At 34.6% G+C, this 26,018-nt stretch overlaps 2 protein-coding genes across 7 annotated transcripts; both read right to left on the bottom strand.

Moving 5' to 3' along the window:
- Window positions 1-4,817: 4,817 nt before the first annotated feature.
- On the bottom strand, window positions 4,818-9,491 carry LOC142630746 (uncharacterized). Its single transcript, XM_075804787.1, has 2 exons — window positions 8,507-9,491; window positions 4,818-5,108 (listed from the first exon to the last, which is right to left on the bottom strand). The coding sequence occupies exon 1, from the start codon at window positions 9,447-9,449 to the stop codon at window positions 8,514-8,516; it is 936 nt and encodes a 311-aa protein (XP_075660902.1). The 5' UTR covers window positions 9,450-9,491; the 3' UTR covers window positions 4,818-5,108; window positions 8,507-8,513.
- A 2,887-nt stretch (window positions 9,492-12,378) lies between these two features.
- LOC142630325 (putative disease resistance RPP13-like protein 1) lies at window positions 12,379-21,629 on the bottom strand. 6 transcript variants are annotated; one of them, XM_075804306.1, is made up of 6 exons: window positions 17,117-21,629; window positions 16,235-16,825; window positions 14,959-15,021; window positions 14,600-14,690; window positions 13,105-13,167; window positions 12,379-13,029 (listed from the first exon to the last, which is right to left on the bottom strand). In XM_075804306.1, exon 1 carries the CDS (start codon window positions 21,396-21,398, stop codon window positions 17,175-17,177), a length of 4,224 nt encoding a protein of 1,407 aa, XP_075660421.1. In that variant the 5' UTR covers window positions 21,399-21,629; the 3' UTR covers window positions 12,379-13,029; window positions 13,105-13,167; window positions 14,600-14,690; window positions 14,959-15,021; window positions 16,235-16,825; window positions 17,117-17,174. The 6 variants fall into 6 exon arrangements, with proteins under 6 accessions (XP_075660421.1, XP_075660422.1, XP_075660424.1 ...); XM_075804307.1 differs by having other exon boundaries at window positions 12,379-13,002; XM_075804309.1 differs by having other exon boundaries at window positions 12,379-12,998.
- Between the last annotated feature and the right edge of the window lie 4,389 nt (window positions 21,630-26,018).

Below are 26,018 nucleotides of genomic sequence, written 5' to 3'. Positions count from 1 at the left end.
ATGAGGTCTTATCTTCGATTACACTCTAAAGTGGGAATCTGGAGATGAGCCCTTTGAGTAATCTACTTCAAAAGCAATTTGCCAAAGTAGACTTTGGAGGAACTGCCACTTGAGATACTGCAAAGGATACTTTGTTCCCACTCGAAGGGATCTTAAGATGCTCTGATTTGGAGAGCATCTTTGTTTGTTCAAAACGAATTCATTCCAGTGACTAGTTGTTACGAGGAATAATTGTATGCCAAGATTGTGAAAAAGTATAAATAATACAAGCAGTACAAAGATGTACAGTATGTGCCTATGTGGGGGAGAAGACTATGATAGAACTGCATGTTCTAGTAAAATTAGGGTTGGCAAAATCAATCCAAACTCATTTGCCCACTCAAACTCACCCACTTTTTTGATAAACAAACCAACCCAATTAATATTAATATTTATTGGGTTTTAACTGGATACCTAATAAGACCTAATTATAACCCATGTATCATTTCTACAAATCACCCAACTCTAAAATATGGTTCTTTTTAAAATAAAATAAAATAAAAAAAACCAAATTCCTCAAACAATTTCGTTAGTTAGGAAGGTTTCGAAACTATTTAGCAATCTAACAAATCGAATCTAAGAAACTCAATTTTGCTCATTGAAATCGAGCCCGTATGCATCAAGTTTCAAGTGGAACTCGAGTATGAAACACTCAATTTCCTGCTCTACACGTTAAAAAACCTATGGAGGAAACCAAACACGAAAATCAAACGCATGAGGAAGAAGGAGCCCTTGCCGCCGCTTCTTGGAACCTTCACAAACCAAAAAGTAGTCTCTCAACTCTCGGAAATACAGTGTCCCTTTGGATTTGCCTGGGTTTGGGTTTGTTGTTTTTGTTGAAGATCAGAGGGCGTAGTTTTGCTGCTGTAGGGAGATTTGGGTTCAGAGTAGGGCGTGGGATCTGGGTTTGTGTAGGAAGTTTGTTTCCACCTTGCTCTGGGTTTGTGTGGGATCTGGGTTTATGGGATCTTTGTTGTTGTGTGAGTTTCTAGCTTGCTTGTTTCAATATGGAACTCAAGTGTTTCGCTCTCAAGTATGAAACTCGAGTGTGAAACACTTGATTTCCAACTGAAACTCGACTCCTCTTCACTCGATTTGTTAGATTGCTAAATAGTTTCAAAACCTTACTAACTAATGAAATTATTTGAGGGATTTGGTTATTTAGAAGAAAAAAAATCCCTCTAAAATACCCAAAGCCACTAAAAAGACCAAAATACCAATTAGGGTAAATTCCATTAACCTCCCTTGAGGTTTGGGGAAATACCACTCAGGTCCAAAACATTTCAAAATTAACCAATTAGGTCCTAAAAGACATATTTGTCCCTAACACCTTAACATTGTTATCCCTCCGTCAGAACTCTCTCTAGTCTCTTCTCTCTGGTTCCCCTCCATTTTTCAATCCCAGCCAAAACCATAACAGAAAAACCCAAATCTTACCACAAATCTCAAAGTCGAAACTATCCAAATCCAAATTCCAACAGGATCAAGCTGGGGTCACACATGGTGGGTTCCACCGGAAACCCCATCCCCATCCCATTACTTTACCTTGACAGATTTACGCCCACCAACAACACCACCACCATAAACAACATTGAGCGAATTTCACAGATAAAATTTTAAAAACCCGAAAACACCATTGCAATTGAAATAGATCAGGGCCTCAGAAAAACGTAGATTTGAGAAAGAGAAAGATCATATTGACAGCAATAACAACCGCATTGATAGCAATAGCAGGAGTGGTCCTGGGTTGGATTGCCATCGAGATCGCTTGCAAGCCTTGCCTTGAACAAGGCCGTGAAGCCATCGATCGCTCCCTCAATCCCGACTACGATCCAAACGACGCTGTTTCCAACAACAACATTCGTGCCCCTTTCATCACCTCTGAATCTAATGATCCTATTGTTGTTGTTGTTGTTGTTGTTGTTGCTTCTTCCACCGCATCCTACGATTCTTTTGCCAAGCCTATCTAAATTCTCACTCTCACTCACTCACTCACTGCCCCTCGTTTTCCCTGGTATTTACAAAATCTGCCCTCATTTTATTTTTTTTTTTGGGTTTTTTAGGTGTTGTTTGTGTTGATGGTGGAAATGAAATGAAATGAAAAGATTTTGTGGGTTCGAATTTGTTAATGACATGAATTTGTGACTTTTGTTCTTTGTTGTTGTTGTTTTGAATCAGATCACAGTTTATCATACATTTTTTCCTTGTTGTGGCGGTTCGTTTTGGGAAAAACAATGTGAATGATTTTTTAATTTTATGTTAACAAAACTCAAATTTGGATTTGGATAGTTTTGGCTTTGAGTTTTGTGGTAAGATTTGGGTTTTTTTGTTATGGCTTTGGCTGGGATTGAAAGAGGGTGAGGAACCAGAGAGAAGAGACTAAAGAGAGTGTTCTGACAGAGGGGTAACAATGTTAAGGTGTTAGGGACAAATATGTCTTTTAGGCACATAATTGGTTAATTTTGAAATGTTTTGGACTTGAGTGGTATTTCCCCAAACCTCAGGGGAGGTTAATGGAATTTACCTACCAATTAAACCTAAAAATTACCAAAATGCCCCCTAAACCTAACAAGTGACATTAAAATTACCAAAATACCCCCCCAAATCTAAAATTTACCAAAATACCCATCTAAACCTATAAAATGATCGAAATACCCTCAAAACCTAGAAAATGACTGAAATACCCCCCGAAACCTTTATAATGACGAAATACCCCCTCCCCCCCCCCCCAAAACCTATAAAATGACTAAAATACCTCTGATATCTAAAAATGACCAAAATATCCCGAAAACAGTGACTGAAATACCCTTAAACCTATAAAATGACGAAAATGCCCCTAAACCTTTAAAACAATCAAAATACACCCAAAACCTCTAAAATGATCACAAATAACCAGAAACCTCTAAAATTACCAAAAATGCCCTAAAAACTCTAAAATGACCAAAATAATTCTAAATCTCTAAAATGACCAAAATACCCTTAAAATATCTAAAATATCCAAAATACCACTAAACCTATAAGATGAACAAAATACACCTAAAGCCTCTAAATTTACCAAAATAGAGGTTTGGGGTATTTTGGATGTTGCGAGGGTATTTTCGTCAAATTAAAGGTTCTAAGAGTATTTCGATCATTTTGTAGATTTCGAGGGAATGTCAGTAGTTTTTTTAGGTTTTAGGGGTGTTCCGTTAATTTTTAGATTTTGGGACTATTTCGGTAATTTTCTAGGTTTCAAAGGTATCTTGGTCATTATTAAGATTTCGAGGTACTTTGACTTTAAAAAAAATGAAGGTATTTCAGTCACTTTTTAGTTTTAGGGTGTATTTTTATCATCTTATAGGTTTAAGGGGCATTTTTGTCATTTTATAGGTTTCGGGGGGTATTTGGTCATTTTATAAGTTTCAAGGGTATTTTGGTCATCTTTTAGGTTTAAGTGGTATTTAGGTTAATTTTAGGGTTTCTGGGGCATTTTGATAATTTTTAGGTTTTGGGAGTATTTCGATCATTTTTTAGGTTTAGGGAGTATTTTAGTAATTTTTAGGTTTCAGGAGTATTTTGATCATTTTTTAGGTTTGTCAGGTGTTTTGGTCATTTTTAGGTTTAAGGGGATATTTTGGTTATTTTTAGGTTTGGGAGGGGGGTATTTAGGTCATTTTTAGGTTTCAAGGATATTTTGGTAATTTTTTAAAGTTTCGGGAGCATTTTGGTCATTTTTTAAGTTTTAAGGGTATTTTAGTAATTTTAAGAGGTTTTTGAGTATATTTGGTCTTTTTTAAGGTTTAGGTGGTATTTTAGTAATTTTAAAATATTTTAAGAGTACTTTGGTCATTCTCAAGTTTTAGGGGCATTTTGATAATTTTAATTGTTGGGTAATTGAGTAAGTTAGAGTTTACTCATAATAATTGGGTTGGGTTGAGGTTGGGTTAGAAGTATGTAGTTAACTGAGCAATAAATAGGCAAATGGGTTTTGTGTACCTAACTCAATTATACCCACCCATTTGACACCCCTAAGTAAAATCAGAATGTTCTTAGACTAAGTAAAATCAGAATGTTCTTAGACTGGTTCTTGGATTTCAAGGTGGTATCTCATGAAAAGGTCTAAGACACCACTCTCTCTCAGCATTGGGGGAGCATGGGAAGGGTCCAATGAGACTTGTTTCTTAAGATAATTTTTTGTGGATTGCTGTTACTTGTAATCACTGCTTAGTCTCAGTCCCTTACCATATAAGGATCAGTTAATAAGACTTATCAAAAATTGAAGAGAGAGAGAGAGAGAGAGAGAGAGAGAGAGAGAGAGAGAGAGAGATTTTGGGGGGGGGGGGGGGGGGGATGTTAAGGGGGATCAGTTAATAAAAATGCCACCTCAAAGGCCATTACATAAAACTCAACTGCAGTAATCTAACACCTATAAATTAGGATTGCACCATCAGAAATGACTAGATGTGTTAGTTTAACAGCAAAAATGAGAATTACCTGCAAGGAGGCACTTGGTGGGATTACTAATTTTGTAGAAAGAACTGCTCCTAACATTATTGGTATTTCAGTTTAAACTCTCTCAGAGAGAGTGGAGAAGAGGATGAGAAGAGCCTAACTGCCCTTAATCAAATTAAACATTTTCAGAGGAGTACCCAACAAAGATCTCATAGCTGTCTGCTAGCTTCAATTGTACAAATTACTTTCAACGGACATCTCATAATTGTATTGACAATGTGCCTCAAAAAAGTTGTACATCTTACATAATACAATAGTCAAAAACGAGAGGGAAAAAGATTAGGAAATGACTAAAAAAGAGAGACACATATATACATCATACAGGTCCATAAGTTAATGTTAAGTACTGAAGCCCATCCGATTGAGAAGCATTAGATAATTAACCCCCGTCATTAACATGAAATAAATGGGGGAAAATATACAAAAATAAAAGTGGGAGAAGAGGAAACACTGTTAGTTACTCTAGTTCAAGCTAGTAGGAGGATGAAATTACTCCAAATTTCAGATATAACCAAATCTCTTCTCCACTTTGTCTTGTTCACTCTTCCAACATATCAAATTCCCTTGAGAATGAAACCCTGGATTGCAGATGCAGACAAGATCAATCCTCGCTATTTTTAGCAAAAGAAAATAGGGTCATACGTTAAATAAAAATGTCACCTAAACAATGAATTCCATGAAACTATTTCAGGATTTGTCAATGAAAAATACAAGGCAAGCAAAAAAAAAAAAAATCCAGAAAGAGTAATGCAGAAGATGCAAATCTATTTAATATATAATAAGCATATGAATCAGACCAAGAAAATTTTAATGCAATTTTTTATTTTTATAAGTAAATTGCAGTTCAAAGTCCTTTTGAGGAATTCCTAAAAAGGCAACCTTCGCTCAATAATTTCTTAGTTTCAGAGCAGGCATTGGCTCATCTTCATTTAGCTGCCTGACCCAAAGCCAATTCTAGTCCACCTTCTAGAAGGAGGCATTTAATTGTAGCCACAACCAACCAAAGTTGGTGGGGGATTGCTTTCATATCAAATGGCTCCATCCCTTTTCTGAAAGTGAAACAAGCCAGACAATATATCAATTGTAGCGCCTTTATCCTTGAAGATTTCCACTTCCACATTGTTGGCATTTCCTAAGAATTAATAAAACTCTAGCTTGGACAAAGCTTCCTCTCTTTTTTTTTTTGGGGGGGGGGGGGGGGGGGGGGGGATAAGTAATAGCTTGAACAAAACTTCTGTCATCAGCAAAGTGGAAAACTCCCATGCATTGGCAAAGCAATAGAAAAGGAGTATAGACGCAGTGAAGCAGAGAAAAAATGTGAAGGAGCCACAGCATGATGAGTACATTAAAGACAGATAAGGGAAGGCCAACGAAGCATACAGATATCACAATGTGAAGAAATGTGATGAGTTGCATTGCATGGAAATAAGTATATTTCATGCTTTGGAGAAGAGAAAAAATGTGAAGGAGCCACAGCATGATGAGTACAGTAAAGATAGATAAGGGAAGGCCAACGAAGCATACAGATATCACAATGTGAAGAAATGTGATGAGTTGCATTGCATGGCAATAAGTATATTTCATGCTTTGGCAATTGAGGAAAATTTGTCCGTATATGAAACCAAGGAAATGGTAAAAATAGATCAGCACGGCACAGAAATAGGAATCTGGAAGCCTACCACTAAAATTAAGGTTCACTGATGAGTGATAACAATGCCCAAAGTGCATTTGGGCCTTGTCTTAAGTGACATATTAGTAGCTCAAAGCACTTGATGCACAGCATTTAAGATCAGGATCATGGTTGGCACCTACAGCCTTTTCTTGTCTTAACGGTGTGCAACACTCCTACAATTGGTTTTTGTCAAGAGTACACCTCACATTAAAGTCCTTTAAGAAATCCAACCATGTTGCACTCAATTCTAGTTCCTTTTCCTCAACAACTTCAACAAGCACTGAATCCTACTTTTTCACTTAAACTGATAGAGTAAATACAATAGATATTATTGAGCTTGCTTAATAGTTTTGCAGTGTAAGCTGTAGACGTTTGAGGAACTGCCTATCTGATTTAGTCAATTAATGCCTCCTTACCTTCCGAATGCAAAGCAAATCTCAAGTTTAACTTATTATGTGAATCTTTGCTAACTCATTTCCATCTTCTAAATTCCTATAAATCATTGAAATTTATTATATATGCTTTCTACTTATGGAGGTGATAAATTGTTTTTTGTTATTTATTTAATAATGGAGATGATAAAATTATGCCCCAGACCTTTATTATTTAAACAAAATCCAGGAGTTAAAAAATAAAAAGGAAAACCATTTAATTTTTAATGTAGAATTCCCTATATGTCAAACCAAAAACCACATTGGCAACTCAGCTTCATTTGTCCACATCTACAGCCAAAGGTATTAATTCAATGTATCAATTGCTCAGAGTATATCAATCACTAGCAGGGTTGCATGTTGTTCTATAATTTATGTGAGCTTGCCAAACCAAAAAAAAAACCCCAAAGGAAACTAAGGTAAAACCAAAGGGGGAAAAAGTTACAAAAAGAACTTGTGTTGAAATAATGCACATGTAATGATCATTGTTGTGATAAAGGAATCTGGCAAAACATGTATACACACTTGGGGGATATCTGACAAAATAAATATAGATCAATAACATCAATGAATTACGCAATGGTTTTCAATGTCAACACCTGTTGAGACTAATAAATTCAATTGAATCCGCAAAAGGAAATCCAAATCCTACACCAACTATTTCAAACTTCTCTTCTATCTGTCTCTACCACTCTCTCCACAAAAAATCCGAACTCAGTATCACAATAGCAGACTAAAGGGAAAATAAACTTTTTTTTTTTTTTTTGGTTTTATCCTTTGACAAATGCTATATAAAATTACAAACTAAACAGAAAAATCTTACAAAAGTTTCTAGCAGAATGATGAAAGTCATGCTCCGTATGCCAAATGCAAAGTGGAGGGGGAAAGGGATCCTTGAGGCCCAAGTGCCAACTGAACCCCATAAAAGCCCCTGGGCCAGCACCCGACCCATAGAATGTTCAGTCCAAAATCCCACCAATGTGGTAAGCCCAACTCATTCCTTCATTCAACTGCATGCTTTGGACACCGATCATACCCTAAGCAGGATATTTGGATAAAGGTCCAGCTGAAGACCCTAAGGCAACAGTTCCTAACTTCAACCAGTAACTCCCTGAGCTTGATAGTCAAGCTCCCCTAAACAGGCCGTCACTGTACATCGTTGGGGCAAGCACCCTAGTAGCCAATCTGAGGGGATGGTGTGTCGTCAAAATCCCCCCGCTTTACAGGGAACTGATCACCAACTCCACTCAAGAAAAACCATGAATACACCCTTCTGAGCCAAAAACAAAGGTATGATCTTTTCCTAAGCTTCACTAATCTACAATTCATTTTCAAAGATCTTTCCCCTAACTTAACCGTATTGTTTAATTTGAAGCCTGCCCGTCACCTTGCTTGGTTGGAGTTTTGGTGTGGTTCCTCTTTCAAGAGACTTACCCCCTACACAAAGTATGGAGTCGTAAACGTATCTTTGTAGGGCAACTTTCACTCAATAACTGTATGAAAATTTCATAAAATTGTTTTGTAAGAAAAGTATTTTCCTTTTCCTTTTGGCAACTGGAGTTCATCATTCCAGAAAACTCCCAAATTAGAATACAACAAAGATCAACCAGAGACAGCCATCGACCTACATTGGCTAAAAAGGATCCACCTAAGACCATATGTTCACAAACTTTCGATCTCCAATTTAAACATTCCAATATCCACAAGCTAGGAAAGGAAAAAAAACAAAAACAAAACTAAGATAGCAGAAAATCAAATGAAAAACAGCCATCTAAAAACCATAAATTCACCAACTTTACTCAAATTTTGCACAAACCAATATACAGAAAAGGAAATCTTAGCAACAGAAAGAAAACCAAGAATAAATAAATACCGGTATATCATGACAGATAGAAGATATCATCAGTCATTAGAAGAATGTACTGCAAAATCCTCAAAGGAGCATTCCTAAAATCCAACGGGGGCAACCTCAACTCCCTTATTCTACATTCATTCACCCGACCCGCCCGAACCCGGTTCGACTCGACCTTCCTGAACAAAAACACCGAATTGCCACCCCAAACTCGCTTTTCCTTTGAATCCTGAGATGGGTTTTGCTTGGTCTTGAAAAGGGTCCAACCCATTCCAGCCAAAGCTCGAGAAAACGCATCCATGGTGTCTACTCGGTCACTGGTGAGCCTGGAAAACAGAGAGACAGAGCAACAGTCCCAGTTACTAGTGGTGTCAGCAATTGTTGCTTTGGTGGTGAAGTTGGCAAAGGCTAGTTTGAAGAGCCCTTTGGAGAGAGCAGCAAAAGAGCGGAGATGGGTCAGAGAAGCTGTGGTGAGTGAAGGAAATGGGAGAGGAACGGCATCGTTTGGTAAGAAAGATGATGAGAGTGATGAGGATGACCATGACCATGATATGGGGAATGGTGATGATGGTGATGGTGTTGATGAAGAAGAAGAGGAAGCTGATGTTGATGGTGATGGTGATGATGGGTATGAGAAGATGATGTGAGAGAGAGATGGGGTTGGGTGTAAGTCCATGCCCATGTCTCTGGCTATGGTGGCAAGTCTGTATGTGTCAGTGATGAGCTCTTTGGTTGGTAAGAATAACAAAAATGGAGTCTTTTTGTCAGTGCTGGTTTTTCTTCTTCTTCTTCTTCTTGTTTGTTTGTGGTGAGGAATGGCATTATTGGCTTCATCATCGTCATCATCATCTTCATCTTCATCAGTATCATTGTGGTCAAGGTGAGTGTGTTGTTGGGTTAAACAGAGAGGGTTGTTAATGGTTTCTCCTAAGACCAGAGAGCGTACCAGCTTCAATGGGAGCATCTTTGCTTTGCCTTTTTCTCTTTCCTATTGGATGGTCTTGGAAGGCTCTCTTTTACCTCTTATTTAAGTCATACTTAGACATACGAGAGATCTTGAACAGTCAACCAAATCAACTTTGCTTGTTGGAAGAGAGACAGACAAATCAGTTTTACTTAATTTTTACTACAAATATTTTTATACCATTAATTATAGGACTACACATTTTGCAAATATATTACTTTATGTGGCCGTTTTCTAAACCTAAGTAATTTACTTTTAGGGTTTGTCTGGTACATATATTTTTAATTTTTAAATAATATTACACATATTTTTATACATATTTTTATTTATATATATTTTTAAAAAATATAGACAACGTTACTAGAATAATATTACCAAACTAGCCCTCAATTTTTCACAACTATTTTACGACAACAAATTTTTCTTCAAAAAAAAAAAAATCTTACAACAATAAATTTTTTATTATTTTCACATGAATTAATTTATTTTTTACCACTTACTAACTACGTTAGAGTTGTAATGGCATACAAGGGTTGTTGTGACACAAGAGTGTGGTACTTAAAATTTTTTTTTCTTTTCTTTTATAACATTAACATTTATTGATACTAAATATAATAATGGTAAAAACATGAAATAAAAAAATATCAATTGAATTTTAAGAGTCTTGATATGCTGCAATTAATGTTATTCAAAAGTAATATTGTTAACAAAAGTCTTATTCCTTAGCTAATTATTCGTGTTCGTGGGTTGGGTTCGTGTCGTGTCGAGTTATGAGTATTTGACCATATAAGCTGACTCGAACCCGATCTATTTAGTAAATGTGTCAAAAATCCTCAATCCAAATACGACCTATTTATTTAACAGATCAACCCAACCCGACACATTTAACTCGTTTATATGGGCGTGTGTTTCTCCACAAAAAAAAAATTAACATGTAAAAGTTAATACAAATTACTCGTTTAATAATCTATTTACTTAATATGTCATACCTAACCTATATAATTTTCATCAATTCCCATTTATCTAAAAATAAAATACAATTACAACCATAAATATGGTAATAAACATATAAAAACAACCATAAATTAAGTAATAATATCAAAATACCCATTTAGCCTTAACCATGATTTGTTTATAAATGAGTTAGCCGTGTCAGGTTTGTGGATCATGTCAAATTTTGTCATCTTACTATTTCATAGTGTTTTCAATGAAAATATTCACTATTCTTTTTTATTTTTTATTTTTAAGTATTTCATTGTTTAAGATTCAAATTTTATTTTTTACCTCAAAAGTAATTATCGAATTATAAAAAATAAAAGAGCAATGTCCCTCTAATAACTTACAATGTTAACTATTTTGATATTCATAAGCAATATAAAAATAAAAACTATTTTGCGAGAAAGATTGTAAAAGTTTTTGTTTCATTTACTATTTTGATAAATAAATAAAAATTAAATAGATTTAACATTAAATTGAACCTTACCACAGAATCGTATGATTTTGATGGTTTTTACAATTTTCCTTGTCAGGTTTGACTGTTTGAGTATCTTTATGCAGCAACCTAATAATAAGTAAGGGTTAGGTGGGAAAAAACATGAAATCGGGGTCCCATCGGTTTTAATAGCGGTCTCCTATGATGGACACTGCAATGACCAGTTTGCAATCCTCTGTCTCTCTCTCTCTCTTTCTCTCAAATCAAATCTTAATACCGCTGCTTAATTAATGATTAGTCTAGAAGGGAGCTTTTTTCCCTTTCTCCAAATTGAAATGGTGAACTATGGCAATGTCTTTTTCTTTCACTTGTAAAATAACTTTGTTACGTACTCACCTTGTATTACAAATGGTTGATATGACAAGTTGGGAGTAAACTCACCAATAATAACATTTCTATTTTTTACTAATCACAATCTGGCAGTTTGCAATTTCGAAGTACATCCATCACACTTTTTTTCAATATAAACTATCACATTTTTTTTTTTGGATAGGAATATAAACTATCACATTGATTACATTTATCTTCTCCAACTATTGAAACACACCATAGATCCCTAATCTTAAAAGTATATTGCACTTATGCTCCTTGTTATCTATTTTGTGGTTAACTCCAGCAGAATTTAGTATTAAAAACTAATTTACCCCTTAGTTGTATGTTTTGGAAAGACTTAACACCAAAATAAACGGAAAGAGAACATTAAAATTTTGAAAAAGAGTTATGACTTTGGGAGAGTTAATTGTGCAATTTGATAGTTTCAGAGGTTAAATATAATTAGTGTAATAAATTAGGATGGAAGATTGTAATTTTCTCTCAAATAAAAGTGTAATCTAGCTAGCCATATTTTAGTAAAATATGACTCAAACTCACACATACCATTTTCTCAAAAGAAAAAACTCACACATACCTTTGCCACAACCTACTTTAAAAACTTTTAAAGTTTTGACATGTAGCATTTTTTTCATGGGATGTAAGTATTTGTTAATTAAGTAATCATGTGACTAGATTTTAAAAAGAAAACTTAAAGTACGGTATATAAGTTTTATCTTAAGACTTAAATAATAGTAATAATCTAAAGTGAAAGAACTAAAGAAATGTACGTAGTCAACTAAGCAACAAAATAATCAAAATCTTACGCCTAATTTTGAAGACTAACAGAATCTGAAAGAGAAAAAATCTTGTTTGGGCTACATGATTTATGTCCCAAATTTAAAATTTCCAATTTTACTTTATTTTAAATTAAAAATTGGTAGTGCCACTCATTAAGGATTTTAGGATTTTGAACATAATTGAGTTGAGATTTGTAATAATGTACATAATATTCTATCGAGTTTTTATGACAAATCATAAAACATAAATTGGATTGATTCAGAAACAATAACATCAAATGGGGGAGAAAAAAGAATTTCATGAGTATGAAGATAAAGTCCTTCTTCAATGTTCTAAGCCTTACAACAATTTATGAACTCAATGTACACATGTTTAATTCTCATTGCACCAATGTTGTTCAACATAGGAAGATAGAAAGGCAAATGTTAAAATCAAACACATCAAAAAATTAAAATGAATATATACATAGAGTAGATACAAAACCTTGTTTTCTTCTATATATAAGAGGTAATTTTAATTTCAAAATACAAACAGGTATAGTTTCAGATTCTTAGTGTATATGTGTAACACCAGTAGAATTAATAGACTTCAACATTCCAATGCTCTGCCTTCTTCAAGCTAGTCAATGCCTCGGACAGAGAGAGAAACTATTTTTGTTGTATTGTATACGTATTTCAGGCATTTGCATCATATTAAACTTCTTGCTCAGATTACCATCTTTAGCTGCCAAAGACACCATTATGTCATCAATTCTTTTTTCCATTTGATTGAGCACGCACATTAGACAATGGTGTCATCTTTTTCAGCAACTCCCATAGCTCCCCTGCATATTGTGCCATTCGGGTTTGGATATACATCTTCTCACCCTTGTCATTTTTTTGGTTATCTGCTCACAGCATAATCATCTCGGAAGTTACTTGGTGTTTCTTGTTCATCTTCCCAAACTCCTGTCTTCAAGCACAATCACATAAAGAAAGTCTATTCCATTATAGTCTAGCATGTGAAAGTAATCCAAAAATTAAATCAGAAAATGAAATTCCAAAGGATATTCACCTCCTTGTAGAGCAATGAGCTACCTTTTGGAACACTCAAAAAGAGCCAAGCTAATCCATTAAACTGCATTGCATATCAAATTATTAAAACTCAAGCACAACTTTCAGGGGGCGTTTGAAGAAGTAATGCCAATGCAAAAGGTCCAATAGAGAAGAAACACATCAATTTCAGACTTTGAGTCAAAGAATATATAACCAACTTCCAAAACTGTCTATTATCATCAATGTGTTGTGTACCCCGAAATAGTAAATTTTACAAATCCAAGTTCAGCTGACATAAGATTGGACAAAACATAACATTAAATCTACTTAATGCAACACAAGAATAGTAATTAATAGTAACTATGCTGGCATTTGTTTCAACCTAACCATGACCATTTTCTAGGAATAGTGACTAATAGCCTGTCAAGGTTGGGCCTTGGTAATGGCTCTTCTTACTTAGTTAAAGGGCCTGAACCAGCTCCCAAAAAGCCTCTTGTACATATATCTCTCATCAAAATATGGTATTCAATAATGTGTCTGGCAGATCCCAATGACCCAAGCGAAAATTCAAATGCCGCTCCCACTTTTATTGTAACCTTCAAATTTAATTTAAACAAAATTTAAACAAATACAAAAAGAGAGTTGCTTTGAACACCTCCTCAAAAGTTCTGTAATTTGTAGTGGCAGGTAATTAGCTTGTTTTAGATTTATTATAAACAAATAGCTTGAAGTTTATAATTCAGAAGGGATACTTAAAACCTACAAATTGATGGTAGTGAATTAAATAGCAATGACAAACCTTGGAACTACAAACTTCAACAGCATTATATTTCCCATGAGCTGAACAAATATAGAAAAGTGATTTGTTCATATGAAATTGAGTCTTACAAACTACAAGTTTACAGTTTGCTAACTATTAACTAAACATAGATAATTATTCTCCATACATCAAATCATCAACTTTAGAGCAGCTGAATAGTTCATATGAAAATGAGTCCTGTATATGGCATTGAGTAGTCATTGCAGCATTTGACTCAATGTTGTTGAAAATGAGTTTTACGTTTTGTGCCATGCTGACACAATAGTAAGGAAGAATGAAATCCTTTAAAATTCTGAAAATTGATATTTTGGGAATACAAGAAAAATTATCCTTAAAATATATAAGAATAAAAGATAGAAACAGAGACATGTTCTTCTACCCTTCTATCTTTCTTTTGTGAAATCATGCAATCCATTCCTTCTACAATATGTCATAGATGAAGAAGTGATGGGGCACCACTTTTCACCATTGGAAAGCTAAAGTATCAAGTACAAGAATAAGAACCGAGGGAGTCATCCCCTCCTATAAAAAAGATGTGAGCTAAGGAAATGAGATTCTGGATTTCTAATAGAGTGAGGTTCTGAAAGCAGTGAAGCAAACAAATAAAGACAAGAAAGGAACCAACAGAAGAAGAAGAGCATTGGTATATGTATACTTAACACGAATTAAAGACAAGAAGCATATTTGTAATTACCAGAATCGCAAATGAGGTGTTCTCAATGGTTCAAAACATCTATAATAAGTGGTTAGCTTCCTTTAGTTTGAATAACCAATGGAAATCTTGCCTGAAAGTTTACAATGAAAATTTCAATGACAACTATGATTCTTGGTTTTTTGTGCTATAACAGTATGTGTCATTTATGGAAATGAAGATACTATAGCATACACAAAACTAAAGAGATAAACTTTGAAAAAGAAAAGAATATACACATCACTAATTTCTAGTAATTATCTCTAACTTGCTGATGTTTTGAAAGATGAAACAAATCAAAGAAATGGACACTGAACTTGTTATATAGAAGATCAAATATAAATAGTCGATTAGTTGTTTACCCTTTTAGACTGGAGTGCCTGCTTTGCTTGGTCTTTAAGTTCCCTGGGGATTATGCCACAATGCTGAGCAGACCATAAATGGGAAGTGGAAAAAAAAAAAACACAGTCAGCAAATAAAATATGCCTTAAGCATTCCTCCAGATCTATCATCAGCAATGAAGCTTCTAAAAATCATATACTAGTACAGAATGTTGTTTCAGTTGAAACACAGTCAGGTTAATCATCTTGCCCTACTAAAATTAACTTAAATCTAGATCGAACAGGTAGTATAATGATGCTGAAGTTTCCCACTTCTATCTAAAACTTGTATCTATCCTTAATGGTGTTTGTTCTGGAAACTTCTGCATACTTGGCAAGATATAAATTCAGTTCTTGAGTTTTTTTTTTCAATATTATACCTTGTGTTGAGGAGTATCCTTACTAATAGTCTGGTTCATTTTATTCAATAACTGCAATAAAGGCCATCATATTAGCATACATTAATAGAATGGAACTATTAAATAAGTTAAAATTGAAGGCTCAGATGGTGTAGTAGGATCTTTGATCTATGCCTGAAATATTCATGAAGTAAAAAATGATTATAAATATAAGTAACATGACAAGAAATTGGGCATGTGCAAACAGAGAAGAACATTTATTAATTATGGTACAAAACCAACCTCCTTTCCTTTTGGATCTTCTTTCATAGAATGATCTCTCTCACACACACACACAATCAAATTAATCAGTGTATTGCAGTTGACCTTCATAGTTAAAATGATAAGAAACCATGACACACTTTTTAATTATTTGAATTTACCTAATGTGAGAATATCAGGAAGGATCAAATAAATCAATGTAATTATGGGTAATTAGCCCACTTCACATCCAATGGTCAATCATAAAGCAGCTGAAATTGAACTTGAATTTTATAAAATACAAATTGAATGTTAAAATTTCTTTGCTTTCACTGTCATGGAAAATATTGAAAGAAAAAAAAAAATGATGATGGCATTACTAGATTGTAAATTTCAGTACTCAACATCGTAATAAATTTTAAAGCTATGATTTCTAGCACAATGTATAATTCTATCCAAATGATTCTTAAAGCCAAGATTAATTGATGGCTGAAAATCTGAAACTAATGTTTCAAAGAACAATTTTCAACAAATTGGACAAACTGGTTGCAAATCAACCACATCCCTGACTATTTTTTATAAACTAGTAGTCTTGATAGGGCTTTTTTATACATACAAAGCCAAAAAAAAAAAAAAAAACAAACAAACAAAACACCTACCATATGAATAAAAGAGGATGCTGCTGAATTGGCAAGCTGAGAAGCATTAGTGAGAATTTATCTAGGACTTGATGAAACCAGAGCTTAGAAAATCATGAATGCAGCACGGAAATGTTTCCCATAACAGCTTGTATCTTCCAGCTTGGTGTTTGCCTTCCACAACAAAGAATGCAAACCTCAGAGCTACTGGTAAGTACAAGTGCAGCCACCACACCTTTCATAAGTACATGCTACATAGAATAAGCCTTCACGGATTGTTTGAGAAAGTCCAATGGATTTCTTTTGAGATAACATCCTACTGCAATTTGCTTTCCCATTCAATCTTGGCATACAAAGCTTGCACCTCACAAGCAAGTCTTTCTTCTGATATTAATTTCTACTAAGATCAGTACTTTCCACTCTCAATAATCAACAAATCATGTCCATTTGCAAACAAGAGGTTTACAGCTCCTTTCAGAAAATGATTCCCAGCCATTAAATCTAGACAGATTGTAACCATATGCTTGCAGTAGTTAAGAGCTTAAGAGGCATTGACAGCCATCCCTTCAAGCATGGCAAAATTCCTGCATTTCTAAATAGCTCAAAGACTGGCTGCAATAACAACAATAACAGAATAAGAAAGATCAGCATCCAAACAGCATCTCTCCATCCAAATAGAGAGCTAATTAGTAACGGAATTTGAATTCAATAATTTCAGATCTGACAGTGAGATCTTATCCAATCTAAAGGGCTCTTGCATTCTAATGAAATGGTCAAGATCATTTATTGCATTCTAAAACACAAGATTTTGTTGTATTCAGCTTTCGATATCAACAATGTAATGAGAATAATTTTTGTATTGATTCTTAAAATTAAATATTGTGAAACCAAATAGTGTTGTACCTGACTGGAAGGAGTAAATATGTACACTTGTGTACTTTTTTCTCTATGTTTTACACAATTATTGCTGCTCCTCCTCCACCTCATAGACAGACCTCCAATCAATCTCAACTCGAGGGATGTGGGCGATCTTGAACCACTCTCGCCCTTTGCCTTTCTTGCAGTGTTGTTTCAGTAGAGGACACTCATAAATACGAAGTTTTAGAAGCGAGGGAGGCAGGCCCTCTGGGAGGGAGGCGAGTTTAGGGCAATAGAATATCCACAGTTCTTCAAGTGCAGTGAGGTTTTGAAAGCCCTTAGAGGACAGGAATCCTATATTTGGAAATTTTGCAATCTCTAGGGTGGTGAGAGAGGTAGGCAACATCATCATCAGCTTCCCATCCTCATCCTCCTCAGGAAATGACTTCAACTCAGGAAATCCACCATAAATGGAGAGATCTGTAAGAGACGTGAGTCTATGCAATCCCCACTTAAATACTTGCTTACATATATTGACCCCTGTTAGAGAAAGAACCCTTAAATTGGTGGGGTAACCCTCTTCTGGAAAGGATATGATGCTTGGACATTCCCATATGCTTAATTGTTGAAGTGAGCTGAGCTTGTGCATGCAGTTGGGCAAGGCCTCAAGTTTCTCACAGTCTTCAATCAAAACCTTTCTCAGACTAGTGGGGAGCAGCCCTCCATCCGGGAAGGAAACAAGACTTGAACACCCACGTATGTTGATCTCATTAAGGTGGCAGAGTCTGTGTAGGCCCTCCGGTATGGATTTAAGCTTTTTACAATACACTAATCTAAGTTGTTCCAGAGACACATTATTTTGTAACTTGTCTACTATTGACTCCAACTTTGGACAAAAGCGTACAGAAAGGTGTTTAAGGGATGTAGGTAATTGGTCCATTGGTGATAAGGATTTTAACTCTGAGCATCGCCAAATCTCAAGGTGTTTAAGCATGGTAGGTAAGTTGCCTCTTGATGATAAGTGTTTTAGAGATGGACAATCCCTTATCTCTAAAAGCTCAAGATGAGATGCATTATTGTTATTGTTGCAGTTAAAATTCTCCCCATTCATCAATGAAGAAGGTGAAGAAGCCTCTCCCTCATCTACCACAAACTGCAAATTCTCACAATTATAAATATATAACCCTTTCAAAGTTGGAGGTAACTGGCCTCTTGAAATGAATGTCAAAGAATTACATTTCCGAATAGTTGCGTATTTCAAACATGTACAATTGGACATTGGCAGGGATTTCAAAGCACTACAACCATCAATTTTTAGTGTCCTTAACGTAGATGTCAAGCTGATGTTGTTAAGACTCGGGCACAATCTGATATCTAGTGTTACAAGGGACATGAGTGTATCTGGACATAAAGATGTCAGCTCCTTACAATCATTTATGGTCAGATTTTTTACTTTCGTTAAACCCAGAATGAACTCTTCTGTCAAGCTTTTCAAATCTGGAATAGAAAAAACAATTGAGTGTAGCGAGGATAACTCAACCATACTTTCGCTCAACACCTCTTTGCATCCCACAATTTCTAATTCATGAAGCATTGGAAGGATTGGAATTGAAACAACCAACTGCTCACATTTACAAACTGATAAATTTTCTAATGATGGGAGATGAAGGGGCAATTTTCCTTGCAATTTGGGGCATTCAAAGATAAAAAGCTCACGTAAGTGTGGGAATTCTTCGTACTCTAGGCCACAAGGAATCCACTCGTGCCATTCTTGCATATCCTCAAAATGAAGTGTCTCTAAGGATTGAAAAGATTTCAAGCAACCTTCCCCAAAAAACTCAGGACCAACACTCCGTACCCCAGCCATTCCAATAAGGACAAGGTCTTTCAAAGATGGTAATTGTCCAATTGCTGGCAATGATGTGCATTTTCTACAGTTCTCAATCCTTAGGAGCACCATATTCGAAAATGAAGGATGTCCAAACCAAGCTGGGAATTTCACACCAACATAGCCATCAATTGAAAGTTCTTTCACCGTTGTCCAAGGTTGTAGCATATCAAGAACATCTATTGCAATTCCTGCTTCCTGTAAATCATCATGGGCAAACTCCCATTTCATCACCAATGCATCTAAATTCTTCTTACCATTTAAATTAGCCTTTCTTGCATCCTCAGCATCAAGCATGTTCTCCAAATGTGAAATGCGAAGTGTTCCATGAAGAGACTTCAAGTTCATCAGGTCTCCTATCTTGGATCCAGTATCTTTCCCTACAACAAAATCAGATAGTGTTTGTAGGTTCTTTAATTCTTTTATTCCCACCGGCATCTCTTTGATTGAATGCGTTTCTGTAATATCAAGATGTCTAAGATTTACTAAATTCCCAATTTTCTCTGGTAACTTTATGAGACGGGAACAACCTTTCAATATCAATGTTTGTAAATTGTATAAAGAACTTGTTGATTCTGGTAAACTTCTAATCAAAGTATATGAAATGTTGAGATATCTTAGATGTTTCAAATCACCGATTGAACTTGGTAGCTCAACAATTTCATATCCACATAAAGATAATACCCTTAAGCATCTTAATTGTGGCAACAAACAATTAGGAACAAAATTTGTTAAGTAGCCTGAGTTCTCTATTGGTAGCGGTAGGAAGGTTCGTAAATGCTTATCTTTTGGGAAGTCTTCACATCTTGTGATGCCATCATAATAACAACGAATGTAGGAGAAATGACGTAACTTTGTAGAAATATTGAGTTGCTTATCACCACCCAATTTGTCCTCCAACCTATAACACAAGTCTCCTGCTGCCCATTGTGCTAGATCATTGATGAGGTCATGCATAACAAAGAGTGACTTATTTCGGCTTGATTGTTGAAAAAATGATCTCCTATGTAGATCACGAAAATACTCAGCACCAAGATCTTCCATTGGCTTGTGTCCTATTTCTTGAAGCAAACCTTCAGCCATCCACAACAAGACTAGTTCTTTCTCCTCGAATTCATAGTCTTTTGGGAATAGTGAACAATAGGCAAAACATCTCTTTAAATTTGAAGGGAGATATAGATAGCTCAATCTAAGAGTTGGAAGAACATCATTATTCTCTGCTGACATATCCCATATCTTGCTATTTAGCACATATTTCCATTCATCACAATCAGGTATAGTGCGTAAAAGGCCTCCAAGGGCTTTTGCTGCCAAAGGTAAGCCTTTACACCTCTCTAAAACTTTTCGACTGATTTCTTCAAGTTCTGGATGTGCACCAAAACTGGTTGTCCCCAATGCATTTTGGGTAAATACAGTCAAACAAGCATCATTTGACAACTCCTTCAACTTGTAAGCTTGAGTAGTGCCCATAATTGATGATACACGATCGTTCTGAGTTGTGATTAAAATCTTACTTCCTGGAGCCCCAAATTCAAAAGGACAACGTAGTCTAGTCCAATCATTATAGTTATCATTCCAAACATCATCCAAAATGAGCAAGAACTTCTTGCCATACAATCTCTCCTTCAATTTAATTTGTAGTAAATTCAAATCATTAACATCACAGATCTCAGTAGTTACAGACTGTAAAATTACTTTGGTCACCCTTACAATGTCAAAATCTTCAGAAACACAAACCCATGCTTTCAAATCAAAATAACCCTTTACCTCATCGTCATTGTAGACTTGTTGGGCAAGAGTTGTCTTACCCAACCCCCCCATACCAACTATGGGAATCACAGAAAGTTGAGCATTATGCAACTCACTGCTCAGCAACAAGTCCACAATAGCATTTTGATCTTCCTTCCTGCCATAAACAAGGCCTTCCACCAAAGAAGTTGTGGGCAGCTTTGGTCTTGATGTTCCAGTCCTTTCCCGAACAAAGTCTCTCAATTGCAAATCATTCTTCTGAGTCACAATTTCCTGCAACCTTGTATTGATATCTTTGATCTTTGACCGCATATCAGCATCAAACATAACTGAGCTTGGATTCAAACCCACACAACAAACAGGGATGAGCTTCCTTACCTTATTAGTTGTGCTGGTTTCTGCATTCAACTTACATCGCAAAGCTTCAGTAGCAAACTCGTCCAAGATGTCCTCCACATCATAAGCCAAGTCTCTGAGCTCATCCAACCACACCTTCACGAGCTTGCTAGCTATCTGCCTCTCGTCTGCATCATCCAGAACTGCATGGATTTTCAGCAACGTTGTCTTCCACATCTTGATGTCAGCATCAACTTTCTCTTTGTGAAAGATCTTCGACAAGTCAGGAGAGGTTATCTTGTTAAATAACACCTGAAAGAGAGCGGATAGAGCAAGCTCTCCAATAACTGACATGGTTAATTTCTTTCTTTCTTTGTAAGAACTAAGAACAAAAGAAATATGGGAGAAGAAGTAATCAAAGAGACTCCTCACTCCTCCGTCAGATATCTACTGCAGGACTCAAATTGTGGAAATTGGGAAGTAATGAACGGACTTTTACTTTTGAAAGGTAATTTTGAACCGAACCGGACGCTTCATCTGGTGTTCTGTCACTGTGCAAGGTATTAGATTAAACAAAGACTTGACATCGTGTGTTTTGACGCAGGATTCAAGTTGTTTTGAGGTATAATATATATAATTTCTTCTTCATAGAAAAAAATATTTTCCATTGATCAATATCTTTAAATATATCATTTTATTATTTTAGATATATTTGATCGGGGACAAAATTAGGATTTGGAATTAGGAGGATTTTTTGTAAAATAACACTATTTTTCAAGCAATTTTGTTAGTTATAATATTTTCCAGATTATTTAAGAAACTAACATCTTGAGTTTCTTAGACTTAATTTTACTAACAATTTGAGCATTATAGACACTCAATTTTACACCCATAATTTAATCTTGGAAAATAACTAGAGTGACCATTCATATACCTAAAATTTAAAGTTGCATTACATGCATAAATTCATTCATTGCGTATCATAAAAATGATCTTGATGTTCTAACGATCGTAACGGTATGTCCGATTTTCAAATTGGATAGTCAGATTGAAAGATAGCACATGATCAAGTTTGCACGGTCTGCATGCATTTTGTTTGGGTGGAACCGATCATGAATGATTAATTTAAATTAATTCTGATTGATTAAACAATTAAAATTAATTAAATAATTTTATGATTGGTTATTAGTTAGTGTCAACAATAGACCTGCTTGCATAAGAACAAAGTGGATAATTAGATAACAAAGAAGTTGTGGATAATCAAGTGTTTTTAAAAAATTTATCTACAAGATAATTATCACTTTAAAGACCTGAATATTAAGAAATATGGATTAATTTTTAAAATACGGATTAAAAATGCGTATAGGTGAAATTCCTGCTAAAAAAATCCTTAAAAGGGAGTCCAAATTGGACCAAAACTCAAATGCGGACCTGGCACCCAAGAGGGCCATTTGGCACTCTTGGAGTGCCGATCGACACATGGCAAGTGATGATTGGCCCAAACACTTGGCCTAGCCCGGGAACCCCCTGATTGAGATCAAACTTATCTTGTTCGGCTTTTTAGAGATAAGGACACGTTCCAATTCGTATCTACTCTCATTCAGCTTATTTTTTAAGCATCTCAACCCCTATAAATAGAGGGGAAAAAAAAAATAGAATTAAGGGCTCTTCTTTTTTTACTTTTATATTCCCCTTATGTTAAAGACATTTTGGAAGCTTTTGTTTTAAGAACTTTTTTTTTGTAAGTAAAGTATTTTAGACTTCAAAGAGGTGAATAAACTTCTTTGATTTCTAAAATATTCTTTTATTAGAAGAGCATGCTCATGCAAGAGGCATTTTGTTGTCTTTGTTTTGTTCTTCCATTAATTAGTATGTTATTGTTTGATGCATGAATATGTTTAGTATGTTTTATTATGTCTTGTTCTTAGTATATAATTGTCATGCTTAGATACTTTAGATAATTGTTTATTTCAATTCTTTATTTTTGACTTCAAAATCTGCAATGACTATCAAAATTTTTTTATGAAGATTCAAAACTGATATGTATTTTCATTAAATATAGATCTGATTTTCTAAATACAAAACTGATTTGTATTTTCATTAAATACAAATCTGATTTTTTTTCAAAACTTAAAATTGATTTGTATTTTCATTAAATACAGATCTGATTTTTTTTTCTAAACACAAAACTAATTTGTATTTTCATTAAATACAAAATTGATTTTTTAAAAAAACTCAAAACTAATCTGTATTTTCATTAAATACAGATCTGATTTTTTGTTTTAAAAAGTTTTTTTTTGGTTATAAAAGTGCAGATTTTGAAATTTTAAAGAAGGGATTGAAAGTTAGTTTAAAGTTTTTTTTTAAAAAAAATATGTGATGCATGCATAATAAATTTGTCTTATAAATGTGGATCATCTTTCAAAAGTCTTTTTTATTTGTTCCAACAACAGATCCAATTTTTACAAATAAAATCTTTTTTTTTTTTTTTTACTTTACACAAAACAGATCTGATTCTTTTTAACAATTTTTTTTTTCTCTTACAAAAAACATATTTGATTTTTCTTGATAAAACCTTATTTTTTAACTTTACACAAAAAATAGATCTGATTCTTTCTAACAAAATTTTTTTCTCTTACAAAAAACAGATTTGATTTTTCTTGATAAAACCTTATTTTTTAACTTTACATAAAAAATAGATCTGATTCTTTTTAACAAAATCTTTTTTTTCTTTACAAACCAAGTCTTTTTTTTTCTTTTTTTTTTCAAAACAGATCTGAATTTTCTTTTAAAAAAGGACACATCCATAAGGCAAATTTATTTAAATAAATTTTTGAGAAGTGTATGTCATGTGCATTAAAACATATCATTCAACATCATTCAAAAAGGGTATATTAGTCATTAGCGTCTAGAAGACTAGACTTGTCTGGGCAAAATGGATGCCTAACACCTTCTCATTCTGTAACCTAGCGCCTGAGTTTAGGATTTTTGAATAGGTAGATTAGTGTTTTGTCTTTTAATTTTGGTCGATTGTAACTAGGACCAAATTTTTGTATTCTTTTGCATAGATTGTAACTAGGACCCAAAGCCTTGTAAGGTTAATTTACCAAAATTGTATTTTCTTCGTTCAATCAATGACATTCAAAGTATGTTGAACATCTAATATGTCCACATCACTAAATATTCCCCCGGGTCTCTCACAAGCATAAGATACTTGAGTTCCATGATCTGGCCATGTTGATGTGGAATTTTAATCCACATGGAACTCGAGTTCCTCATAGAATTCCTTTCGTCCCTTCAGTTCTTATCTTCAACCAACTCTTGCAAAATCTTCCTCCTCTTAAGTCCAATCCGATCCAATCAACTCCAGCAAAACCTTCCTCACAGTTCCGATCCGATTTGAGCCACTCTAGCAAAACCCAGGTCTGATTCGTTCCAATCAAGACCTTCCTCACAAACCCAAACGTAATACCTCATACCAATCAAAACCCCGAAAACTTAAACCCAAACCCAACAAACATGCCACCACCTCATATAGATCGGAACTCACAATCCCAAAACCAACAATTGCACCACCGCCTCATCCCGATAGGAACCTACAAACCAAAACCCAACAAACACTATTCATAGCCATAGAGAAGAAGAGGAGACCCATACCCACGGAAAAACCAAACCCACCCCGTGAAGTCACCTACAAAACCCAAACCCACCCACCACAAAACCAAACCCACCCACCTGTTCTTATCTCAGTAGCAAATCGGCGGTGTCTCTCCCAATTGGGAAGGTGGCTGTTCTTCTTAGTGTAGGCCTATCTCTGCTTTCTCTCTTTTTCTTTGATTCTACCTTTATTTATTTATTATTATTTTTTTAATTCTAAGAGCTGCTTTGGTGCCGATTCTAAGATCATGATTTTTGGGTTGGAGAAGAAGAAGAAGGAAGGAAGTAGATAGTGGGTTTGTTCTTGGGTTTTTCAGAGTAGGAAATTTGAGTCTTACAAAATTGATTTCCACGTAGATTTTAAAATCCACATTAGCTCTGCCAGCCCGTGGAATTCGAGTTTCTAAGACTTAGTTACTACAGTGAACTCAGGTCTAAGAAACTCAAGATGTTAGTTTTCTAAATAATTTGTAAACGTTGCTAACTAACAAAATTGTTAGTAAAATGGTGTTGTTTTGCAAAAAATTCCATTAGGGGCGCCTTTGCTATCACTTCGGACTCAAGGCTCTATTCTTAGCTGCTTTGGGTTTTTATTTTTTTTTATTTTATTGTAGCATTACTCTCAAAAAAATTTAAAGAGGGAAAAATGTAATTTTATAGAACAAAATCGCTAAAATTAATACATATATATATACACACACACTAACAATTTAAATAAAAAAAACATTTGGGGGGTGGGAGGCTGTTGCCCCCCATTGTCCGAGGGTGGCTCCGTCTATGTATTTGATTGTTATGTAATCTATATTTTTCTTAATTTTTTTTTCTAATACAACTAAACTCTTTAAGTTTTAAATATATTGTTTATCATTTTCTTAAGGGAAATTACTATGAAAATCAAAATTCATCACAAAATTGCATTTGATATTACTCAAATAGTTGACAAGGACATTTAAATACATAATTAAGATTATATTTTGATATAAATTTGGTTGAAAATAGGTAGATGATATGACTTAACAAAGGCGTAAAAATGCCAAAGGTCTTGTGGGTGAATTGACACCTCTCCATGTATAAAGTGCTTAAGGGTCTAAGGAGAAATGGTTCGAATTGCGGAGTTAGTAGCATGTTGTAATTATTTTTCAAAAAAAAAAAGGCATAACAATAATAAATATTAAGCTTCCACTTTTAGATATATATGGAGATATAGATAATGTATTGGTTAAACAAACATTTTTCAGGTGGCCTGTATTCTTTCTGATGTGACTTTCAATTAGCTACTGCTAACTTACTATTATTCACAAAATATATGATTGAGGG

The sequence above is a fragment of the Castanea sativa genome, chromosome 4 (genome assembly GCF_040712315.1).
Source record: "Castanea sativa cultivar Marrone di Chiusa Pesio chromosome 4, ASM4071231v1".
NCBI lineage: Eukaryota > Viridiplantae > Streptophyta > Magnoliopsida > Fagales > Fagaceae > Castanea > Castanea sativa.
This window is presented reverse-complemented; position numbering and strand designations above follow the sequence as displayed.

Coding starts and splice junctions, on each gene's coding strand:
- LOC142630746 (XM_075804787.1), bottom strand. CDS start 9,449: ATGCTCCCATTGAAGCTGGTACGCTCTCTGGTCTTAGGAGAAACCATT.
- LOC142630325 (XM_075804306.1), bottom strand. CDS start 21,398: ATGTCAGTTATTGGAGAGCTTGCTCTATCCGCTCTCTTTCAGGTGTTA.